The 21,369-nt window shown below is 37.9% G+C and overlaps 1 protein-coding gene across 1 annotated transcript in view; it reads left to right on the top strand.

Annotated features, from left to right (window-relative positions):
• Positions 1 to 39: 39 nt before the first annotated feature.
• The window catches only part of hhat (hedgehog acyltransferase), a 50,080-nt gene continuing 28,750 nt past the window's right edge, over positions 40 to 21,369 (top strand). Inside the window, exons 1-8 of the mRNA XM_079853812.1 lie at positions 40 to 159; positions 693 to 818; positions 4,725 to 4,792; positions 4,961 to 5,074; positions 5,162 to 5,356; positions 11,348 to 11,578; positions 11,657 to 11,819; positions 13,706 to 13,856. Of these exons, the coding sequence (XP_079709938.1) occupies positions 704 to 818; positions 4,725 to 4,792; positions 4,961 to 5,074; positions 5,162 to 5,356; positions 11,348 to 11,578; positions 11,657 to 11,819; positions 13,706 to 13,856 (1,037 nt within the window). The 5' untranslated portion in view covers positions 40 to 159; positions 693 to 703. The remainder of the gene's footprint in view (positions 160 to 692; positions 819 to 4,724; positions 4,793 to 4,960; positions 5,075 to 5,161; positions 5,357 to 11,347; positions 11,579 to 11,656; positions 11,820 to 13,705; positions 13,857 to 21,369) is intronic.

Here is a 21,369-nt window from a genome sequence, read left to right as displayed (position 1 = left end):
CACTTATGGGGTTAAAGGAAAGCCGCCGACTCAGATATTACGTAGTAGTTAGAATAGCCAATCAGGATCCGGGGACGTGACAAATCTCGGAAGCATAGGGCGGAGCTTCACGGCAGCGTTTAGCGGGCACGAGAGTTTTTCTGTTTGTTGATTGTTTATGTGAGTAACAGAAACGTTTATGCAAATATTATAGTTCAGGAATTGTTGCGAAACTTGCGATATGATCATGTAGTTGGCTAGCTTGTGTAAAGAAACCATTTTATCTGTTTAAAGTCTTGAGTGACTGTTTGAGCAAATAAATCTTGATGGACTTTACATCCCAATTTAATTATTGAACATGATTTTCATTGTAACAGACCACAAGCTCGTCTTATTTCGGGGTTCCTTGATATATAATCGAGGATTTTGTGTAGTTCATTTTGGTATGGAGATAAAGTAGTTCATAAAACGCATTTCTTTTAATCGTATTACTGGTGAATGACATATTTTAGATATAATAATCCGTAAATTTGACTTTGCGGGATTATTGTCTATGAAACACCTTATGTCACATCCTCCTAAAATACAGTTTAATCTTATTTTTAATCAAATTTGATTAGTTTATGCTGCTTTATTTGAAAATCATGATGTTTACAGGGGAAAACTCCTAGTCTAGTGACTTGCCAATCACAGTGCATCTTCCTAACCTGTAGGTTCAGTTTCCATGACACAAAAATGGGAGCTGGTGTCTCTACCTCGATGGGAGATGACGGCCTACTGGATTCTGTCCTTCTCCTCTCATCTCTATTCTTTCTACCAGCTGCACAGGTTTTCTAAAGGTGAGCTGCCTTTCTGTCCCAGAACAAAACACAAACGTCCCAGGTTATAAGAGAGGATCTCAGTAGCTCAAAGATCACCCAGGTGTTCAACTGTACAGTTTCAATTAACAAGGGAACACAGATTCAAATCCCAAACCTAAAAAAATCCAAGAAAAATCAGTATATCGCATGCATGATGCGTGACCATTATTGTTATTAAATGAGTATTATATACCTGCTGAATCATTTATTTGGATTAATTTATTCAGAATGAATATAAAATAAAATTTTGCTGCATTTTCAGTGCACACATGGACTTTATTTTATGATGTGTCAGTTTGAAAAGGGCTGCTGTGGTGTGTGTGTGCGCGCGCACGCCTCTGTCCTGTCGTGTTAACTGCTGACTCTAAGGGCTCTGAAAAGGTTGTGCTGTCATGTGCTGAGGGATGACAGGATCTCAGGTCAGCAAAAGGCAACACACAGCACCCATTTTTATCTCTTTCAACCAAAACATGCCAGTCAAAAAAGTGCAAAAATAAAGCTTTAAAATGGGGCCTTTCCTCATGCTCAAAAAAACTGTATAAATAACAACAATACAGTAGGTGAATCTGATAATACATTTAAAGCTAAGTATTTTTGCCATCAGAAAATAGCATTTTTAAAAGACGCTATTTAGATGACTTTAGGTTCAGTTCCATATAGTTTTCATACTAGTAATAGTAATAATTTTGAAGAAATCCTGAATACTTGAGAAAACATTCACTTCATAAGTTTGTGAATAGTAAATTAGTCAGTGTTAAGTACTGACAGGCTATTGATATATTTTATATATCTATATCTATCTATCTATCGATAGATAGATAGATAAATAGATAGATATAATATTGCATTTTGTGTCTTATTGTTTGGCCAGGTCTAATTTCTTCATCTTAAAGACACTTTAGGCACTATTAATCACATTGTTTCTGATGTGGGTTTCTATACAAAATATAACTCCAGATCGTGTCACTTAAAGGAGAACTCCGGTCAATTTTAACATTGAGCTCATTTTTTTGTACATTTGGAGTGCTGTCAATACAGAGAACAACGACAAAAATCGGTGTTGCCTACACCGAGTTATTCTATTTTTAAAATTTGCACCCTGTTGACTTCAATGGGGCAAGTACTAAACCTGCTTTTAGCCTCTTAACATCCTTGATGTGTCATTACAAGTGCACAGAAAATGTGAGTGATTCCTTCTGAGTGAACACGAGTGACTCTGACTGCAGTAGATGTGAAAGAAATGTATAAAAATGATGTTATTTAAGCCAGCGCAAATATCTTTGTTTACATCCTGTTTTTCGGTTGAAGTCCAAAGTAGTCGATTGCAGAGTTCACACGCATAGGTTTAATACCTATGATCACGCGCGTGAACTCGGCAATCGACTACTTTGGACTTCAACCGAAAAACAGGATGTAAACAAAGATATTTGCGCTGGCTTAAATAACATCATTTTTATACATTTCTTTCACATCTACTGCAGTCAGACTCACTCGTGTTCACTCAGAAGGAATCACTCACATTTTCTGTGCACTTGTAATGACACATCAAGGATGTTAAGAGGCTAAAAGCAGGTTTAGTACTTGCCCCATTGAAGTCAACAGGGTGCAAATTTTAAAAATAGAATAACTCGGTGTAGGCAACACCGATTTTTGTCGTTGTTCTCTGTATTGACAGCACTCCAAATGTACAAAAAAGTGAGCTCAATGTTAAAATTGACCGGAGTTCTCCTTTAAGATCTGTATCACAGCAAACATGCCCATGATATTTCTTTCTGCAGTCTTTGTGTCTCAACACAGTGCGACCACCAGATGGCAATGTGCTCTCACTTCTATTTCTATGTACACTTTCTTTTCTGGAAAAAGTGTGTGTGTTTATGACAGTGTGAATAGATCCTTGCCTGCCATTGCACCCTGCAGGAAAACCGTCTGTCGAGGTGACGAGAGGTCCATTCTAAGAAACTGGATGAATAAAGAGATGATGGGAGAGAGAGGAGGGGTGGGGAAAACAATACCAAACTGACACCGCATTGCAGGGGAGAAAGAAGAGAGTTAATGCGTGTGTGCAGGGAATATTCAAGAGATCTTAGCCTTCATCAAAACTTATCCATGGGGCTCTTATCCATGAAATGAAAGTGGATAGGGCTGCCAAGTTTACTTTCATTGTAATAGTGAAAGTTCTGCTAAACGTTCAGAAAAAAAATTTAAACCATAAAGGTTTAGAATGACATGAGAGTGGGTAAATAATCAGAGAATATACATTTTTGGGTGAACAATCTCATTGAAACTGAGAAGGTGTGTCTGGAACTGACGCAACTGGAAGTGTGCAAGACTGTCCCAGGTCTTAAAAATGACAACGCTCGGTGCCCTTAAGTTAACGCACACTAAACTCACTATCCCGAATACCACTTTATAGACATTCTACTGTAAGTTAAATTAATTAGATATTGCATATGCCCCCTGTTTCACAGACAAGGCTTAAGATGCATGCTTAAACAGTCTTAACTGAAAGCCTCTTGCACTGACATATCTTAGTCAAAATATATCAGTACCATTGTTTTTTCAAAGGCATGTTTATAAAAGCTACTTAATCCTGGCTTATTCCTAAACCCTGTCTGTGAAACCAGGTAGTAAAACATAGTGTTGCACATTTTATTGGTGCAAAGATGAGTGTATTTTGTACAACATTTGCAACTGCTTTTTATCACTTAATTAGAAGCACCACAAGTACTAAATTATGTTGTCTGTTACATAGGTTCTACTGAACAGACATTTAGTAGTTTATTTTAAAATGCAAAGTATTGAAAATCAAAGTAAAACACTTGGGTCCCATCGGGTAATCAAAAGTTCTATTCACACACACTTGCAGTCTTCATGCCCATTTGAACACTCGGGCCAAAAACAGGAAATACGTTGTGTAAGTAGTGTGGTAGATTTTTCCCTAAACTTAACTATCTGGGTCGTCTCCAATCGACGTTCCCTATATAGTCTACCTGGGTCGTCTCCAATCGACGTACCCTAACGTCTCCAATCGACATTTAATATATAGTCTACCTAACTAACTTGCTTCCCTAACTAGCTTTCTTTCTGCGCAGCAATGATTGACAAACAGACTTCAGCAAATGTCCTTTAAATGCTTTAATCACGGCCGGAATAGTTCCCGAGCAGTTCTCAGGGAATCTCTCCCAAGAAGAAGCAAGGCCAGAGGATCTCAGACAAATTCCATTGAGAATCCCACCAGCTAAAAGAATACAACCGTTTTTATAGAATAAGGAGGTATGGCAAAAATGTCATGCTGCATTACATAATTTCCCCAGAATTTGATTGGTTTTCATAGACAAACCCTTCTGTTACTAGGTAAAGCAAACTTTGTTTTAATGATTACTTCACTGTTAATCACAAGGTTCAAACCTAGTCATCTGTCTATTTTCATTTCCCATATTTGTTATTTTTACACTCACACAACCAAAGTAAAAGGGGTATGGCAACACAACATACAACATTCAAAAACACAGGACAGAACGTTTTAGTACATTGTGTTTCAAAGTGTTAGCATGTTAGCCCTAAAAAAAGAAATAAGGTTAGATGTTAGAGTTAATATTAGTTTGATATACAGTTTACTATTTTATTCATTAAAAATCCACCACAGTAGACAAGTGGTCAAAAGACCGCAGGTGTGGGTATTTGGACAGGCCCGTTGTGTGTTCTATAGGTATTGTGAACTAGATGTTTGAGATACCTTGCCAGGTATAATTCATCAAGGTTTAAGCTAACTTGGCCAGTAAACCTGAATTCTGATTCTAGTTGACCAAAATAGTCCCGTGTACAGACTTTGTATTCCTCCAGAATATTGTGTGAGAAATGTGTTTTCCTGTGTGTGATTGACAGAGCATGAGGTCAGTCTGGACAGAGAGGTGCATCTGCAGAGAGGATTCCTTATATGGGGATTCAAGAAGGTGAGAGAACATGGTGATTATGTTAGTGACTTTAATCAGGATGGCACAATTGGCTGGTGCACCCCACCAAGGCCAATTTCCTGTTTCCTGCTCAATCAACAAGTTCCTTTTATACAGACAAACAAAACTGTGTGTGTTTTGTGTTTTTCTATCTGTGTGTGTTTTTAGGACCCTACTGATTTTGAATGGAGTTTTTGGAATGAGTGGGCATGGCGGTCTCTTCTGTGGTCTCTGATTGGCCACGCTGTGGTGTCCAGACTGGCAGCCTGTTATCTGCCTCAGGTCATTTTGATGCAGAGAAGATGAATTTCAGCAAGTCATCAAATGTTTGCATGTTTCATCATCTTTCCTTGTGCACTTGTGTTACAGTTCCGACTGGCAGTCTTTGCAGTGTATGGCTTGCTCTCTGCTGGTTGGCTTCTCGGTGTGTGGGGCGTGACTCTTTTGATGCTGCATCTGAGCATCTCATTGGTGGTTGCTCAGCTACGTAGCCCCGCCCTCTCGTGGTTTTGCTCCCTCCTGCTGCTCTCCACACTAAATGTCAGTGCCCTCCAGGATTTACAGGTTTGTGAATCTCTATGCGCCTGTAATTGCTGTAATCCATGTACGTGAGGAATCAAAGTTGCCGCTCTTCTGAGGAGAAGCTGCATAAAAGTGTCCAATTTAAAGGGTTGTTCACCCAAAAATGACATGATGTGCTAACCCAAAAATGTCCTCATTTTACTCACTTTCATGTTGTTCCAAGTCCAAATGGTTTTCTTTTTCCCCCTCTTAGAACACAAAATGAGAAATGTGAATGATGTGCTTTTTTTTTCCATTATCATGAACGATGGCGAGATCTTTCATGCTTCAAAAAGGATGCAAAACCACCATAAAAGTACTGTAATAGTGCAAAATCATAAAATCGTTCGTCATACTCCAAAATCATGAGGGAAGTAGCAATGCTTGAACAAATTGTTCTTTTAAGTCAAATCTTTTCAGTTGGTTGATTCCAGTGTTATTTTAGTATTACTTTTTATACTATTATAGTATTTATTAATAATTTGAATTAGTTTAAGTTTTAGTAATTTTGTTCTTTTGTCATTTATATATATATATTTTTTTATATTTCTATTTAGCTTTAAATTACTCTTATTTTAGTTTGAGTATTTTTAGTATTTCTTAAACTTATTTCAATTAGTTGCCAAAGCAACTTTTTTTTTTTTTTACGTTTTTCATCTAATATTTATATTTTATTTAATAATTTCACCTTTATTTCAATTAGCGAAAATAATTGTAATACATTTTTTTTTAGTTAACAATAACAACACTGGTTGATTCAGTTCCGAAAACCAATCTGAATGGTTCATGATCAAATCAAACTGATCTGTTCACTTCTTAAGTTAAAAGCTACCCGGAGGGGATTATCAGTGAATAACTTCAATTTTGGTCGGTTTCTCACAGAAGACTTGGAATATAAAGCAGTCATATGAAGTGCTTTTATGTCCTGTTTTCAAACATTGAAACTTAAGTCCCCATTCATTGGAATTGCATGGAAAGGTGTGACCAGAACAGTCTTCAAAATTTCTCCTTTTGTGTTCCATGATGATGATGATTAATTTTGGTTGAACTACCTGTGTCTAGGGTTGCAAAGGGGCGGAAAGTTTCCGGTAAATTTCCATGGGAAGTTAAGCTGGGGAATTTTGGAAATATTCATTACCACGGGCAACCGCTTGCGCGTCCTCTCTGAAAGGTTATTTCTATTCATTAGAATATTGATATATGAACTTGTTGTCAAGTAAGCCCCGTTGCGAGCATGTGCGTCTCTCTAAACTTTCAGTGTGCTGCACTGCTCTAGTTGACTTCTGCACCTTCCCCCCCGAAAATATCACGTTCATTTTGAAAACGTAATTCCTTTTGTGGATCCTCTTGGTCATTCTTCATGTTTCTTTGACAAATATCAGTGTCTCAGTCTCACGCACGCTGCACGTGAGTTAACCACGCCTACTTATTTACATGTTGCGGTATACACGGAATAAAAAAAATCCGTTACGGTTGACATTTTCTTCCGCGGTAACAATATATACCGTCATACCGCCCAGCCCTACTTATGTGGTAAATAAAGTTATGCTAGCTTATTTAGCATCTAACTTATCAGCTTGCTATCTACTAGATGAATACATTTGTATGTGATATTTGCAATTTAAACATTTAATAAATATATTTCCCCATAATATCATCAAAACTTACTTCACTTTGTTTAGTCCACAGGCTCAAATGTGTGCCTTCAATAGTCTTGTGCTTTGGGCTTCTGTACATGTGATGGAGGCATGCACAGTGCCAGTAGGGGGTGTGGTCTCAATAGCCATGCAGTAAGCAGTGTGCTATGTGCATGTGATTGAGGAATGGCATGGATATTTCAAGTGTATTTGAATGGCATCTGTTTGTTTTAGTCAAGATTATGCTAAAATATACTTTCCTCAACTATATTTAAGTTCCCTATGAAGAGCCAACCCTCAACTTTGAAAATTCCCAGTTTATTCCCATTTATTCCCATAAATTCCTGTTAATTCCCTTAAATTCCCATTAATTCCCATGGAAAGTTTCCATCTTTGAAAATTCCCAGAATTTTGCAACCCTACCTGTGTCCCTTTAAAGCTTTCTGTATTGATGAGTAGGAGGTGTGATGGACAGAGTGAGGGATTTGTCCGGTTCAGGATCAGAGTCTATGCTGTCTCCTTGGCTCTCAGAGCACATCTGCAGTGCTCCACAGAGAGAATGAGGATGAGACTGAAACAAGTCCGCATTAAATGTCACCATTCTCTTCACACAAACACAGTGATGCATACACTTTCAAACAGTCTCTCAAGCAAATATTCAAAGTCAAACGTTGTCAAACAGTGCTTGTGTATTTCCTTTTTTCTCACACAATAGTTACAACAGTACAACAAAAAGAGTCAGCTGGCTTCCAGAAGGTCCTGTTTTTGTTTGTTTTCTTTATCTGCTTAGTCACTTGACACAGTGAATGACTGATTGACAGCTGTCATTAGATAACTGACTGAAGGGGAAAGCAACAAGATCAACAAGCTCGTGCAGATAGAGGGGACAAAAGAGACTGAGGGAATATTGATCTGAGTGACAAATGAGTTCCCTACTTTCCTTGAGTTTCTCCTTGATGAATTGTGACACCCCTTCTTAATTAAACCTTCATCTAATCATTATTTATTACTCGGCAGCATTTATTAACATACCCATCCGAAGAACAATCAACTATAATTTAATCTATTGTGATCTTCATTATCTTTTAATGATATTTTTTTGTTCTGTATATCTCTGTTTACCTCAGTTACTTATGAGCTGTGAAAAACCCTCAGGAAGACAGCAATACCCATGCAGCTGTACCACTGAGACTGCCATAATGACACACAAAGAAAAACAGCATCAGCCAGTGACTAATTTCAGAACGCTGCCCTGTCATTTAGTGTAATTTAGAGGTGTTTATAGCTTTATTTTTGAGTGGCGATAATGAGTTTTTGAAAGTGACTGCTGCTGTGTTGGCTGGCTGGCTGGATGCCAGCTGTCTTCTGAGCATGCCCAGTAGATCATAGTAGTTTATTTTCAACACAGAGGATCAGTGGATGCTGGCCTGAGGTGGAGTTATTTAGAAAGATGGAGCTGTGGTTTACACGGGTTGTTTATCACTTACAGTACATAGAAGCCTACTTAAAGGATAGTCCACCCAAGAGTGAAAATTCTATATTACAGTGACTGAGTATAGTATTAAAGTGATAGTCCACATAAAAATGAAATGTCTGCCATAATTTACTCACTCTCATGTCGTTTTAAACCGATTTGACTTACTTTCTTCTGTGGAACACAAAAGAAGATATTTTAAAGAATGTTTATAACTAACCGTTTTGGTTGGGATCGAACTGGGAAGCGAAACTGTTTGGTTACCAGCATTCTCCAAAATATCTTCTATTTTGCACAGAAAAAAGTCTTACAGGTTTAGAACGGCATGAGGGTGAGTAAATGATGGGTAAATGACATACAAAGGACATTTTGGCCACGTTTGGCCACTTAAGTAGCGGTTAAAAGTGCCTGAATGACATTGCATTGGAAACAACATATCAAACTAAGTTGTAAATGGTTCCAAGATGGTTTTTAGTAAATGTTTGAAAGTCAGTTATATCAGAGCAACCATACAGTCATGGTCAAAATTGATGGCACCCCTGGTAAATATGATAAAAAATGGCTGTAAAAAAATAAATCTGCATTGTTTATCCTTTTGATCTTTCCTTCAAAAAATTCGCAAAAATCTAACCTTTCATTGAAGTAAAAGAATTGAAATTGGGGGGTAAATCACATTATGAAATAAATGTTTTTCTCCAAAACACGCTGGCCATAATTGTTGGCACCCCTAGAATTTTTTATGAGAAAAATATCTCTGAAGTATTTTCCCATTAATATTTACATTTTTAAGCACACCAGGGTGACTAGGAACATGAAATTGTACAGCTATGACTTCTTGTTTCACAGGAGTTTAAATATGATGAAACACAAAGGCCAAATTCCCTTAATCATCCATCACAATGAGTAAAACCAAAGAATATAGTTCTGATGTGCAGCAAAAGATTGTTGAGCTTAACAAAAAAGAAAGTGGGTCTAAGATAATATCTAAAGAATTGAAAATCCCCATTTTGACCATCAGGGCAATAATTAAGAAGTCATAATCAACTAAAGATGTTACGAATCTGCCAGGAAGAGGACGTGTGTCTATATTGTATTAATGGACGGTGAGGAGGATAGTTTGAGTGGCCAGAGACTCTCCAAGGATCATAGATGGAGAATTGCAGGGATTAGTTGAGTCTTGGGGTCAGAAAGCCTAAAAAAAAATTTCAAACAACCCCTACATCCCCACATGTTGTTTGGGAGGGTTTCAAGAAAAATCCTCCTCGCTCCTCCAAAAACAAACTCCAGCATATTCAGTTGTCAGACACGGCTGGATCTTCAAAAGGGACCGGATTCTGTGGTCAGATGAAACAAAAAAAAAGGGCTTTTTGGCAGCAAACCCAGCTGATGTGTTTGGTGCAAACAGGGATAAAAAGTACCCCATGCCTACGGTTAAATATACTGCTGGATCTTATATGTTGTGGGCCTATTTATTTGCTGGAGGTCCTGGACATCTTGTTCAGATACATGGTATTATGGATTCTAGCAAATACCAACAGATAAAAAATCAAAACCTGACGGCCTCTGCTAGAAATCTTATTATGGGCCGTGGTTGGATCTTCCATCAGGACAACGATCCAAAACAAACATCAAAATCAACACAAAAATGGGTAACTGAGCACAAAATGAAGCTTCTGCCATGACCGTCCCAGTCCCCTAAACTGAACACTATAGAAAATGAGTGGGGTGAACTGAAGAGAAGAAGCACAAACATGAACTTGTGAATCTGAAGGATCTGGAGAGATTCTGTATGGAGGAATGGTCTCTGATCTCTTGTCAGTTGGTCTCCAAACTCATCCGGCATTATAGAAGAAAACTCAGAGCTTTTATCTTGGCAAAAGGAGGTTGCAAAAAGTATTTAATAACAGGGTGCCAACAATTATGGCCAGCGTGTTTTGGAGAAAAACATTTATTTTATAATGTGATTTACCCCCCACTTTCAATTCTTTTACTTCAATGAAAGGTTAGATTTTTGCGAATTTTTTGAAGGAAAGATCAAAAGGATAAACAATGCAGATTTATTTTTTACAGCCATTTTTTATCATATTTACCAGGGGTGCCATCAATTTTGACCATGACTGTATGTGTAGTTCATCTAATTAACTGGACATGTTCCACTAACATTGGATAACCAGTCTAACGAGGCTACTTTTTGTCTTCATTTTAAAGAATATATCAATAATTTCAAACCTAACAAGTACAGCAGTTTTACAAGTGAAGTGTGTCCTTTCTGTCTCATCGGTGGAATTAAACAGAATTGGAAAAAATAATGACTCTTTTCAAACACACAGAGGCCATAAAATAAGTTGTGATCCTCAATAAACGGTTGAACAAATGGGATCGATCTTTTTTCAGTCTGCCATTTTCTTTTGCTATGAATTTTGTAGATTGTGGTCCTGCTTCACCAGTTCTGACAAGATTGTGTGGTATAAATGAAATCCGGACATGCTGCATCTCCCATGTTGGTTTTGTCATGTGACCTTCATCGTCAATTGTGTCGCTTCACTGTCTTTCAAATCTCCTTCCATGTGGCCTTATGGAATAGTAAAGTATCCACTGGATTTGCCATTCAGAATCTCTCCAGGTATTTTTTATGAATACAATGAATTTGGACATACCCCTCACTTCACTAACAATTTTTTACTTGCTATGTAGTAGGGAAGGAGGCGAATTCAGATGCAGGATAGTCTTCCGGCTGCTACCACAGTTTTATTTCAGGGCCTGTTCATTGTCTTTTGTTGCACATTTCATTTATTGTCCTGTAGCCACTGATTTTTAGCTTTTTGTTGTTTAATTTGGTTAATTTAAATGTTTTTTTCCACTCTTTTTTTCTTCTGTCTCTAGCGTGGCTGGTGTTCTTCTGAGGACCAGTTCTACCTCTTACTCTTCAGTACTGCTGTTTGTAGTTTGCGCTGCGTTAGCTTTAGTCTGGAGCTGTGCTGGCACCCTCTTCCAAATCAGGATAAAGGACTGAAGACTCTAATTCCTCAGTTCTACAAGCTCACTGCCTACTGCTTCTATCATCCTCTGTTCTACAACGGGCCCATCATGACCTACAGAGACTTCAGCGAACAGGTAGAAGAAAATGAGGTTCATAAAAGGGTGCAGGGTCTGTTCTTTATCCAAATGTACTGTAAATGTCTTTCTCTGCAGATAGAGAGACCGGTGTGTAAAGTGTCTTTGGTGTATATCTTAAGTGGGATACTGCGCGTGTTTGTCTGGTGGTGTTTAGCCGAATTCATGATCCACTTCATGTACATGCACGCCATCCAGAGCAACGAAACCTACCTGGAGATGCTGCCGCACTGGGCGTTGGGTAAGTCTCTGGCTGCATGAATTCTTGTACTTTCATAGTATATACTGAATTCAATGAAGAACGTCTTAACCGTCTTTAGGGATGCAAGTGTGTAGTGTAATACACACTTCGCCATTCTACAGATATGCTTCATCCATAATATTGGCATTATCCTTTTGAAGTTTGAAGATATGCCAACAGCCACCATAAACACAGTCTTCTCTGTTAAATAAGTACATTTCCATCCAAAAGTTCGGGATTGGTAAGATCTTTGAATGTTTTTGACAAATAAGTCTTATGCTCACCAAGGTTATTTTTATTTGTTCAAAAATACAGTAAAAACACTGATTTTGTGAAATATTATTACGATTTAAAATAACCGTTCTCTATTTTAAAATGCTATTTTTTGCAGTGATGGCAAAGCTGAATTTTTATCAGCTTTTACTCCTCAGTTTCACATGATTCTTCAAAAATCATTCTTGCTTTATGCTTATTTGCTGCTCAAGAAATATTTTTTATTATTATCAGTGTTGAAAACAGTTGTGCTACCTAATATTTTTGTGGAATTTTTTTTTTCAGGATTCTTTGAGTAGAAAGTTCTAAAGCATTTATTTGAAATTTTAAACTCATTTGAACAATTTCAATGTCACTTTTGACCAATTTACCACGTCCTTGCAGAATAAAAGAATTTCTTGGAAAAATACAAAATCTTACTGACATAAAATGTTTGACTGGTTTTGTATACCTGAGGAACAAGTTTCTTGGTACCTGCAGCTCACGTTGAAAATAACAACCCTTTTCAAATTTGCTCCTTGACACCTATTGTCTTATAGCAGGAGTGTCCAAACCTGCTCCCAGAGGGCCACTGCCCTGCAAAGATTAGCTCCAACCCCAATTAAACACATCTGAACCAGCTTATCAAGGTCCCACTAAGCATACTAGAAACGTCCAGGCACGTGTGTTGAAGCAAGTTGGAGCCAAACTCTACAGGACAGTTTGGATACTCCTGTCTCATAGGATAACAACAAAGTGTCCAAAATCTCATGCAGTACGTCATCTGCAAATTATTGTGAGCCTATGATATTTATTAGTTTTCCGACATCATACTTTTGCGACATACTGCTGTTTGCATAGTGTGTAGTGGGGAAATGTGCATACAGTTTCTAAGCAAATTCTGCAGTTTTTAAACAAATTATGTATTTCAGAATTGATGCAGTCTGTCACTGCATATGATGTTATTTTGGGTCTTAAAGTGGTTATTATATTATTATCGTGCAGAGATGTTCGCAATGAAACACACACACTGAGTTTCAGCCTTGTGTGTGCGCTCTCCATTGCAGCATCTTGATTCTGCACTTGCTGTCTATTGATCTGTGAAAGTTGCTGATTTGTGCTGCCTGAACTTTGATTCATAAACACAAACTCTGCAAGAGAGAGCGGTCTGTGCAGCAGCACACTGGAACATCGAGTCATTATTGCCTTTTTGTACCTGTGTTTTGTACAGAAAGTGCTTTCAGAAATTGTCCTATTTTATTTTATTTTATTTTTTTACAAGCTTTTAGCTCTGTAGCAGTGGGATATGGGAAAAGACAAATGCTGTTCTCAGTTTCCACTGACACACACAGAGACTGAAAAGTGAATAGGGAGATATGACTAGAAAGGATGATAGAACCACATTATGAAACCTGATTCTGAAATCTGATTAAAATCATTAAATCTGTGGTTCTTCTCAGCCACAATGGAATGAAGGGCCGAAATGAGCTTCACATACACTGCATGGCCATAACTACTGTATGTAGGCACCTGATGTGGCTGAAGAACCCTGTCAGTTCACATGTCTTTGTGAGATCAAGCACATACCGCTTTACTGTTTTATGTCATGTAACCGCTCTCTTTTTCACCTGCAGGTGGTTTGGCCCTCGCATTAGTGCAATTTTTTTACGTAAAGTATCTGGTCTTATTTGGAGCGGTGTCTCTGCTCGTCAGGTTGGACGGACTGGAGCCGCCCACGTTACCACGGTGTGTCAGCATCATGTACAGCTTCACTGGGATGTGGAGGTAAATATACACACTTCTGTGTTTGTTCTGTCAAACTTCAAAAGCTCTGACCTTTGACTTCTAAGGCACTGTGTCCTCTGTAGCTGGAATGATTTGAGGTGGTTTAACTGTCATCTGCAGTACATCTGTGAAACAGCAGGGGGCAGAGCTGCGCTGCTGTTGCTTTAATTGATTTAAGCCGTGATATGATTGGAACAGGTTTAAGACTCACTTACACCATCTAGAAGCACATTACAGGAGCGTAACAAGATTCATGCTTTCTGTTTAAAGCCACAAACATCTTACCTCTAAAGTATGGGAATGAGTGCTGGGCTTCTCTGATGGAGTTGAGCGCTCTGACGTCTCGTGAGGCGATGTAGAACAGGCTCATACATGCAGGCTTCCTCCCAGATGATTGAATTTTACTCTAAAAGCTAGAATGCTTGATGAAGGTACACAGCATTTCAACTTGAATAGTCTTGAATGGTCTCCTAGACCTAGGCAACACCAGTCTGGAAACAGTCATTTTTTATACTTAGTAAAATGTTTGTTTTACTACTAATTATTGGCTTCTATTTGCTTGCTTTTATAAATCCATAGTACACAAAATGACTATGGATGTACCATGCTCTTGTTTCATGTAAATACCATGAGATATATACATAGTAATTATATAGTATATCAAAATCATAATCATTAAAGGAACATTCATGTCTCTCACACACACAGGAATATCTACTGTAAAATTATTTAATGATTGTGATACAATTATTTTTTTACAATAACTATTTGATCAAATATTATTACAATTTACAATTTAAATGAACAAGTTTTTTATTTTAATATATTTTAAAATGTAATCTATTCATGTGATGGCAAAGCTGAATATTCAGTATCATTATTCCAGTCTTCAATGTCACATGATCCTTCAGAAATCATAATATGCTGATTTGTTACTCAAGAAACATTTTATTTAAATATTTTTAATATTTTACAGGATTAATTGATTATTAGAATAACAGCATCTCCTTGAAATAAAAATATTGTAACATTTATTGTTATTACTGTTACTTTTGATCAATTTAATGTGTCTATGTTGAATAAAAGTATTAAAGGTCCCATTCCATGGATTATTTTTATTATTTTATAATGTTTCCAGGGGTGCCCTTATAATGTTAGTATGTTTTTTAGATCAAAAATTGTTATAATTTAGAAATAAAAGGCATATTTCCTAGCCTGATTTCATTCCCTGGTTTGAACACCCTGTTTGAAGGGGCGTGTCTGCTGTGAGACTTCAGTGTAAACGCCCTCTGCTGTGATTGGCTGACATGGTTGCATATGAAATATCTGGCATTACATGTGGAACTATCTGGAAAACTTTTACTATTACAGCTATTATACGTTTTTACTATTACAGCTATCGGGATTAACGAATCATGAGAAGTTTTTTAAGTATTTAGATCTATTACCATCACATAAAAGGTTGCAGTTATGAGCATTGAGCAGATGGCAGTCTGTTGATCGCGTGAAAGATCTTATCATTGCAACGCAGTTTCTGCACTCTCACTAATGATTTCACCAATGCAAACATGAGGCATATAAATACAGTAAGAGCTTCGTTGTGCAGTGTAACAGCGTCATTGATTTCATAACGAGTTTTGGTAAGAGTCCAGATAAACTCGCGCTGTGTCACGACAGCAGCTTGGGCGATTGGAAAGGGATTGTTCTTTGATCGCTTTCTGTATATTAATCACAGTTTAAGTAAGATTATTTTCATCCTACTAAGAGAAACGAACGATGTGAAGAGTGATCGCTACTTCCATATTAAATCACTTACCGCTTGCTGGAATATAGTTGAAATTGCCCCCTTCGTCAGTATGAAACTCTGAGAGAAGTCTGCTTGATATTATTCCAGGTTAGAAAAACAGTCCGTGGTGAAATGGACAGAGCAAACTAACAACTTCGAATTAAACTTTTGCGGTATCCGATTATAGATAAACATCAACCACGTCTGTTGACATTTCGCCATCAATACGCCTGTGTTCCTGTGGGCGGAGGTTACGGTTCTAGTGACATCACTAAAGAAGGAAGTAGAGGGGTGTAGTCCAATCCAGACGTTTTTTGTAGTCAACTTCTGTTAAAGGAGTCATAACCTAGTATTACCTTGGATACCTACTGCTGTATTATAGTCTTTCAGGCCCTTCTAAAAAAGAAAAGTGGAAAAAAAATAAACACAGAGCTCCTCAGACCCTTATTTCTGAAGGCATTATTGTTTTGCGAGATCTGATGCGATATTTTGGCTGTCGTGGACGGTCATTTTAATAATGCAAATGAGGGGCGCGTTGATTGGTTGCAGGAAGGAGGGGGGTTGACACCGCAGGTAACGCTTTAGCATATCATTCCAAAATGACATCATGGCGCAAGTTGTGAATGAACCCGACCTGGCCGCGACCGGCTTCCCGGCCAGTGTATAAGCGTTAGGCAATCAATATACAACAATAGCCGAATTCATGATGATCTCAGTCATTTGTTTTTTGCAAAGTAACGTTAGCAGCCATTCTCCATGTTTACCTCGAAGCTAATACTCCCGCCAGTGTTGTGCCTGAACGCGTTCATTGAACGATAGTTCATGAACTCGTTCATATTTTGGGCGAACGTGAACTGAACGTACCGCATTACTGCCTGATGAACGTTACTGTGAACTCGTTCATTCTGGTGTCTGTGAACGCCACGCTCTCTCAGTTTAACTTCGTTCAGTAGGATGCCAGATTTCTATAAAGCCTTCCAGGTGAAAACCCGGCTAAAACACACCATAAACCGGCCTTAATATGTAGCGGAAAAACACCCAATCTGGCAACACCAGCCACCAGTGTCTATTGACTCTCTTGTTAGATCTCGTTCATCAAAATGAACAAATCTTTTTTCGAGTCATTTCGTTCATTTAAGGGGCTTTAAATGTATTAACTGGCAAATTCCCCGAACACATCCACCTACGCAATCTTGATCATATTCTGAATTAAGAAATCATTATAATGCAGTCAAAAATCGTTTACAGGGAACATAAATAATTACTTCACCTCGAGTCTTTCGTTTATTTGTCTAGTGACAGACGCAATAGCATACAATAGCCGCATTAGCAGTTAGCTGCTGTTTGTTACACACAGTAGAGCAATAAAAACACAAGTCTTACCGTTTCAATTGCAGGCAAGTCTCTGATTGTTGGAATGGCGCTTTTCCCGAGCTTCGATGCCAACTTCGCCTGATATTGCCCCAAATTTGTGAAGGATTCCGGCGTACAATGTTTAGCACAGACACCTAACGTTAAGCCAGTGGGAAGGGTTGAAGGAACCGCGTCATTAAAAATGAATTTAATCCACTGGTCCCTGATAGCTAGGTCCGTTCTTGGTAGAGAAAACACATTTACATGTTGATTCTGGCAGTCAACAACAGAGCAACTCACGTGTGCACTACGTTTCTGCATCTTTCTCGACTGAACTGAATATGAGGGGGAGAGGGGCAGGGCTTCCTGCAGCATAGGTCTGCGGTGTCCATATATGGTATATCCTGCCCCATCTTGACGTCAAGACGGGGCAGAAATCAAAATCTCGTTTTTTAGTGCGCGTGCACGTGGGCTATTTTACAAACCCTGAGGTAAACAAACGCTTCACTTTTAAATATCGGCTTCCCGGCCAGTGTATAATCATTATGCAATCATAACATACATTGATTCTCATGGAAAAGTGAAAATTGCAGGTTATGACTCCTTTAAATAAAATATCTCGCTTGGCATTGAACTTTGAGCTTTATAATTTTACAGATATTATTTATACTCTAACAACAACATTACACACTAACTAAAGTTTGAAACATGGGATCACATAGAACGGGACCTTTAAATTCTTTACAAAAATCTTACTGACTTATATGTAATGAAAATGAAAAAAATAATAATAAACATAATGACAGAAATGTTCTGAAAGCTTTTTTAAGGAGTTAATCAATTTATCATTATTTTACAGTAATAAAAACAACAACTAACTGTAATAACTATATTCACCATGGTATTTTTTTTGTATTTATCTGCTTCGCTTCATAATACAAGCAGTTTTCAGTTATTTTTCTTAACCCAGCGGATAATTGTCACTCCCCGTCGCTTGGAGAGAGTGACTCTATCTTCTGTATCCTGTGTAATTGTGCATGTTTTGAGTGTATCAGCAGATCTACAATGCAGACAGCTGCTGAAGCTCTGCGAGCCGGAAAGGTTAAGCACTAGTGTGTGTCTCTGAGTGGTGTTGAAGGTGATGGAGTTTAGAGTGTGATAAATGAGAGCTGTAAGGAAACAGATGTATGCTGGAGACTTTAGCTGGACCTGCTGTAAGACCCCGTCTGGCTTCAATCCCACATGGAGCAACAGAGCTCAGCTCCTCTGAACCTGACAGAGCGCGCACACGCATAACTTTTTCTAACAGCTCAGCATAGCCTCAACACACTCACACACACACCAATACTTCAAAATCCAACTCACATGCTCCTCTCTGTATTTAATGGCTTAGAACCGCCAGATGCAACATACCACATGGAGACAGTAGCCCATACTGCAGGACAGCAAAGTCTCTGATTACAGTACAAATGTCCTACAGGGAGCGAATGAGATTGAGAACAACAGAGAGAGAAAGAGAGGCTGAGATGTTGCTCTCGGCTGCAGTTCTGGAGATTTTCTTAGTGTGTGTGTGTGTGTGGCTGCAGTTAAATCTGGAGGTTTTCTGTGTGTGTCTGTATGTCTGTCTGCACACGTGTTTGGATGTGCGAGTATTGCTGTGTGTGCATGTGTGATTGAGTACGGTCGGTTGCTATCATAGACTGGGTTTACGACGGTTGAAAGGTTTATGGGTTGCTTTAAAACACACACACACACACACACACACACGTGTACCAACTGTACTCAATCACACACATGCACACACAGCAATACTCGCACATCCAAACACGTGTGCAGAGTGCAGACAGACACACACACACAGACACACAGGAAATCTCCAGATTTAACTGCAGCCACACACATACACACACACAGACACATTTTGCTGACTCCTGCTGATAGCTATCTTATCACTCAATGGATCTATTGTTTTTATGGGTCAATGACACAACGCTCTTTATTTCGGATCTATTAATTTATTTAAAAATTTGACATTAAATCAAAATTGAATTAGTTTGTTTTCTTGAATGCATGTTACTGGTCTTGTTTTGAACACTTCATTTTGTAACAGAAAATTTGTAAGGTTCTGTTAACCCTAAACCAAGATATATAGTTAATTCAATTGAAATCCGGTCAACAGCTGATGGATAAAATCAAGTACCGCTATGTTTTTTCATGTTCGATCGCCCTTTTTTTTGGGAAATATGTCACAATATGGTAGTAAACTTGGTTTCAGTTTCCATTCAAGCTGACTTTAAAATTCAGTTCATACATATAATGTCACACCTCTTTTATGATGAGATTTTATGTTGAGATTTTATGTTTATAATTTCTGAATTAAAATTTATTTCGATTTTTTTTTTTTTTTTTTTCTGGGGGGAAGACGTAAAGTAAAACATGTCAATTATACAACTGTCCTGATACCATAGTAAAGAAAAAAGCCTCATTAAAAGAATTAATTATGTGCATAATTGCTAGTAAAATGTTTACATTACATTTTTAGAAATATTTTATGTTAGTTCACACAAAAATGAAAGTTCTGTCATCATTTTACTCACCCTCATGTCGTTCCAAACCCGTCAGACTTCGTTAATCTTTGGAACAAAAATGAAGATATTTTTAATGAAATCTAAGAGCTCTCTGTCCGTCCATTGACAGCTACGCAACTGACACTTTGACGCTTCAAAAAGGTAATGTAGAGATCATACATTTTCTGAAGAGACACAATCGCTTTATACACTGAGCAAGTTTAATTTAAGCATTTATTCGCATGTAAACATTGTTTTTTCAAAACCATATGAAACACTATGAATACAAAGATGAATACAAAGACTGCATTTCTAAAACATTTGAAAACAATGATTTAATATATATATATATATATATTTATTTATTTAACTTTTTTCTTTATTGTGACCATTGTCATTGACCCTAATACTGAGCTAATGATCATTTCTGTCCTTTGTCCCTAAACAAACCTCACTCATGTTTATATTTTCATTAGGACATTATTTAGTATGTTCATTAAGACATTTCCTCATGTGGACTGTTAACTGGTGTTTTATTACCTTTTTACCTTTGATCTCCACAATGTAGGCATAACCTCTCTCTCACATATGCAGTGAGAACAAGGCCAGGTTTTATCCTGATGTCTGTTCTCTTCATCAGCTCACCTGTAGTGGGATCATGAGGAAAACTCTGAGCTGTGGGAAGTGTTTACACAATGTTCCATCAGGCCTGATTTGCCGGATGATTTCTGAAGTACAGAAGCCCAATCTGAAGGAAACAGCAGAATATTGAGTGAATCTGTTCCAATGTGTATCTCACTTTCAGCTTCATGAATCACCATCTGACTCACAGAGCTCATGAATGACATAAGACATGAGATTCCAGCTCACAGTATGTTCACTGCATCTGTTTTTATAGCTCCTTGTTTATGTGCCACACGCATCTAGTAGAGTCAAATTGGCATTTCAGAGGGATTGCTTTCTTGGAGAAGCTTTCCTACTGTGGCGTTTTAGGCCTGAAATGTGCAAACAGGCTGTAGTGTAATGTAGTGATTCCTAAGGGATTTAGCTTTATTAAACCTATAAAATAGAAGAAAAATTGGATAACTAATAACTAATTGTATTTTTTTTTTTTAGTTCCATTTTTAAGATGAGGATTTTTTATATATTTTTGTTGACTTGTAGCAGAACTTTTACTGCTTGTAGTTTTTATGCAATTTTAAGAATGATTTAATGACAATAACAAAGGACATAATTAGATTAAATATTTCTGGTTTAGTATTCGTAAAGGGCTGCTTGAGCCTATAGTGTCGCATAGCCAGACCTTCAGACTGACTGCAGAAGGTCTGGACTCCATAGCAGCTTTCATTGGCCAAGGATCGCCCAGATGCCATCTGACTGACATGAAAGCAACCAATCATAATTCGTTTTGTTCCTCGTCATGTTTAGGGGTGTGAAAATGTAACGTCGTTGTCCCTACAGTAACAGACCGGTGTATACATTTATTGGATGTATTTTAAAGAGTCTATGCCACATGTAAACACAACGGCTTGCTTCTTCCATGAGGAGGTTTGGCTTCATGACAGCACTGTTTCCAGGCAGACCATTAAAGAACGTGACACGCATGTCTCCCGGAAATCCTGTAGAATTCAACCAATCAGATGACGACTTTGAAACAGTTTTTCCAATTTTGTGTGCCATGTGTATCAGACGTTCAGCCAACGGTTTGTTGGCGTGACGTCTGAGGCTGAGACTAGAAACAAAAGTTTCATTGTTTTGGATTAATTATCTCTTTAAGTATGTACAACAGGACAACAAATGCATTGGA

Source organism: Squalius cephalus (assembly GCF_949319135.1).
Source record: "Squalius cephalus genome assembly, chromosome: 20".
NCBI lineage: Eukaryota > Metazoa > Chordata > Actinopteri > Cypriniformes > Leuciscidae > Squalius > Squalius cephalus.
Note: the sequence above shows the minus strand (reverse complement) of the source record. Positions and strands in the feature narration are given on the sequence as shown.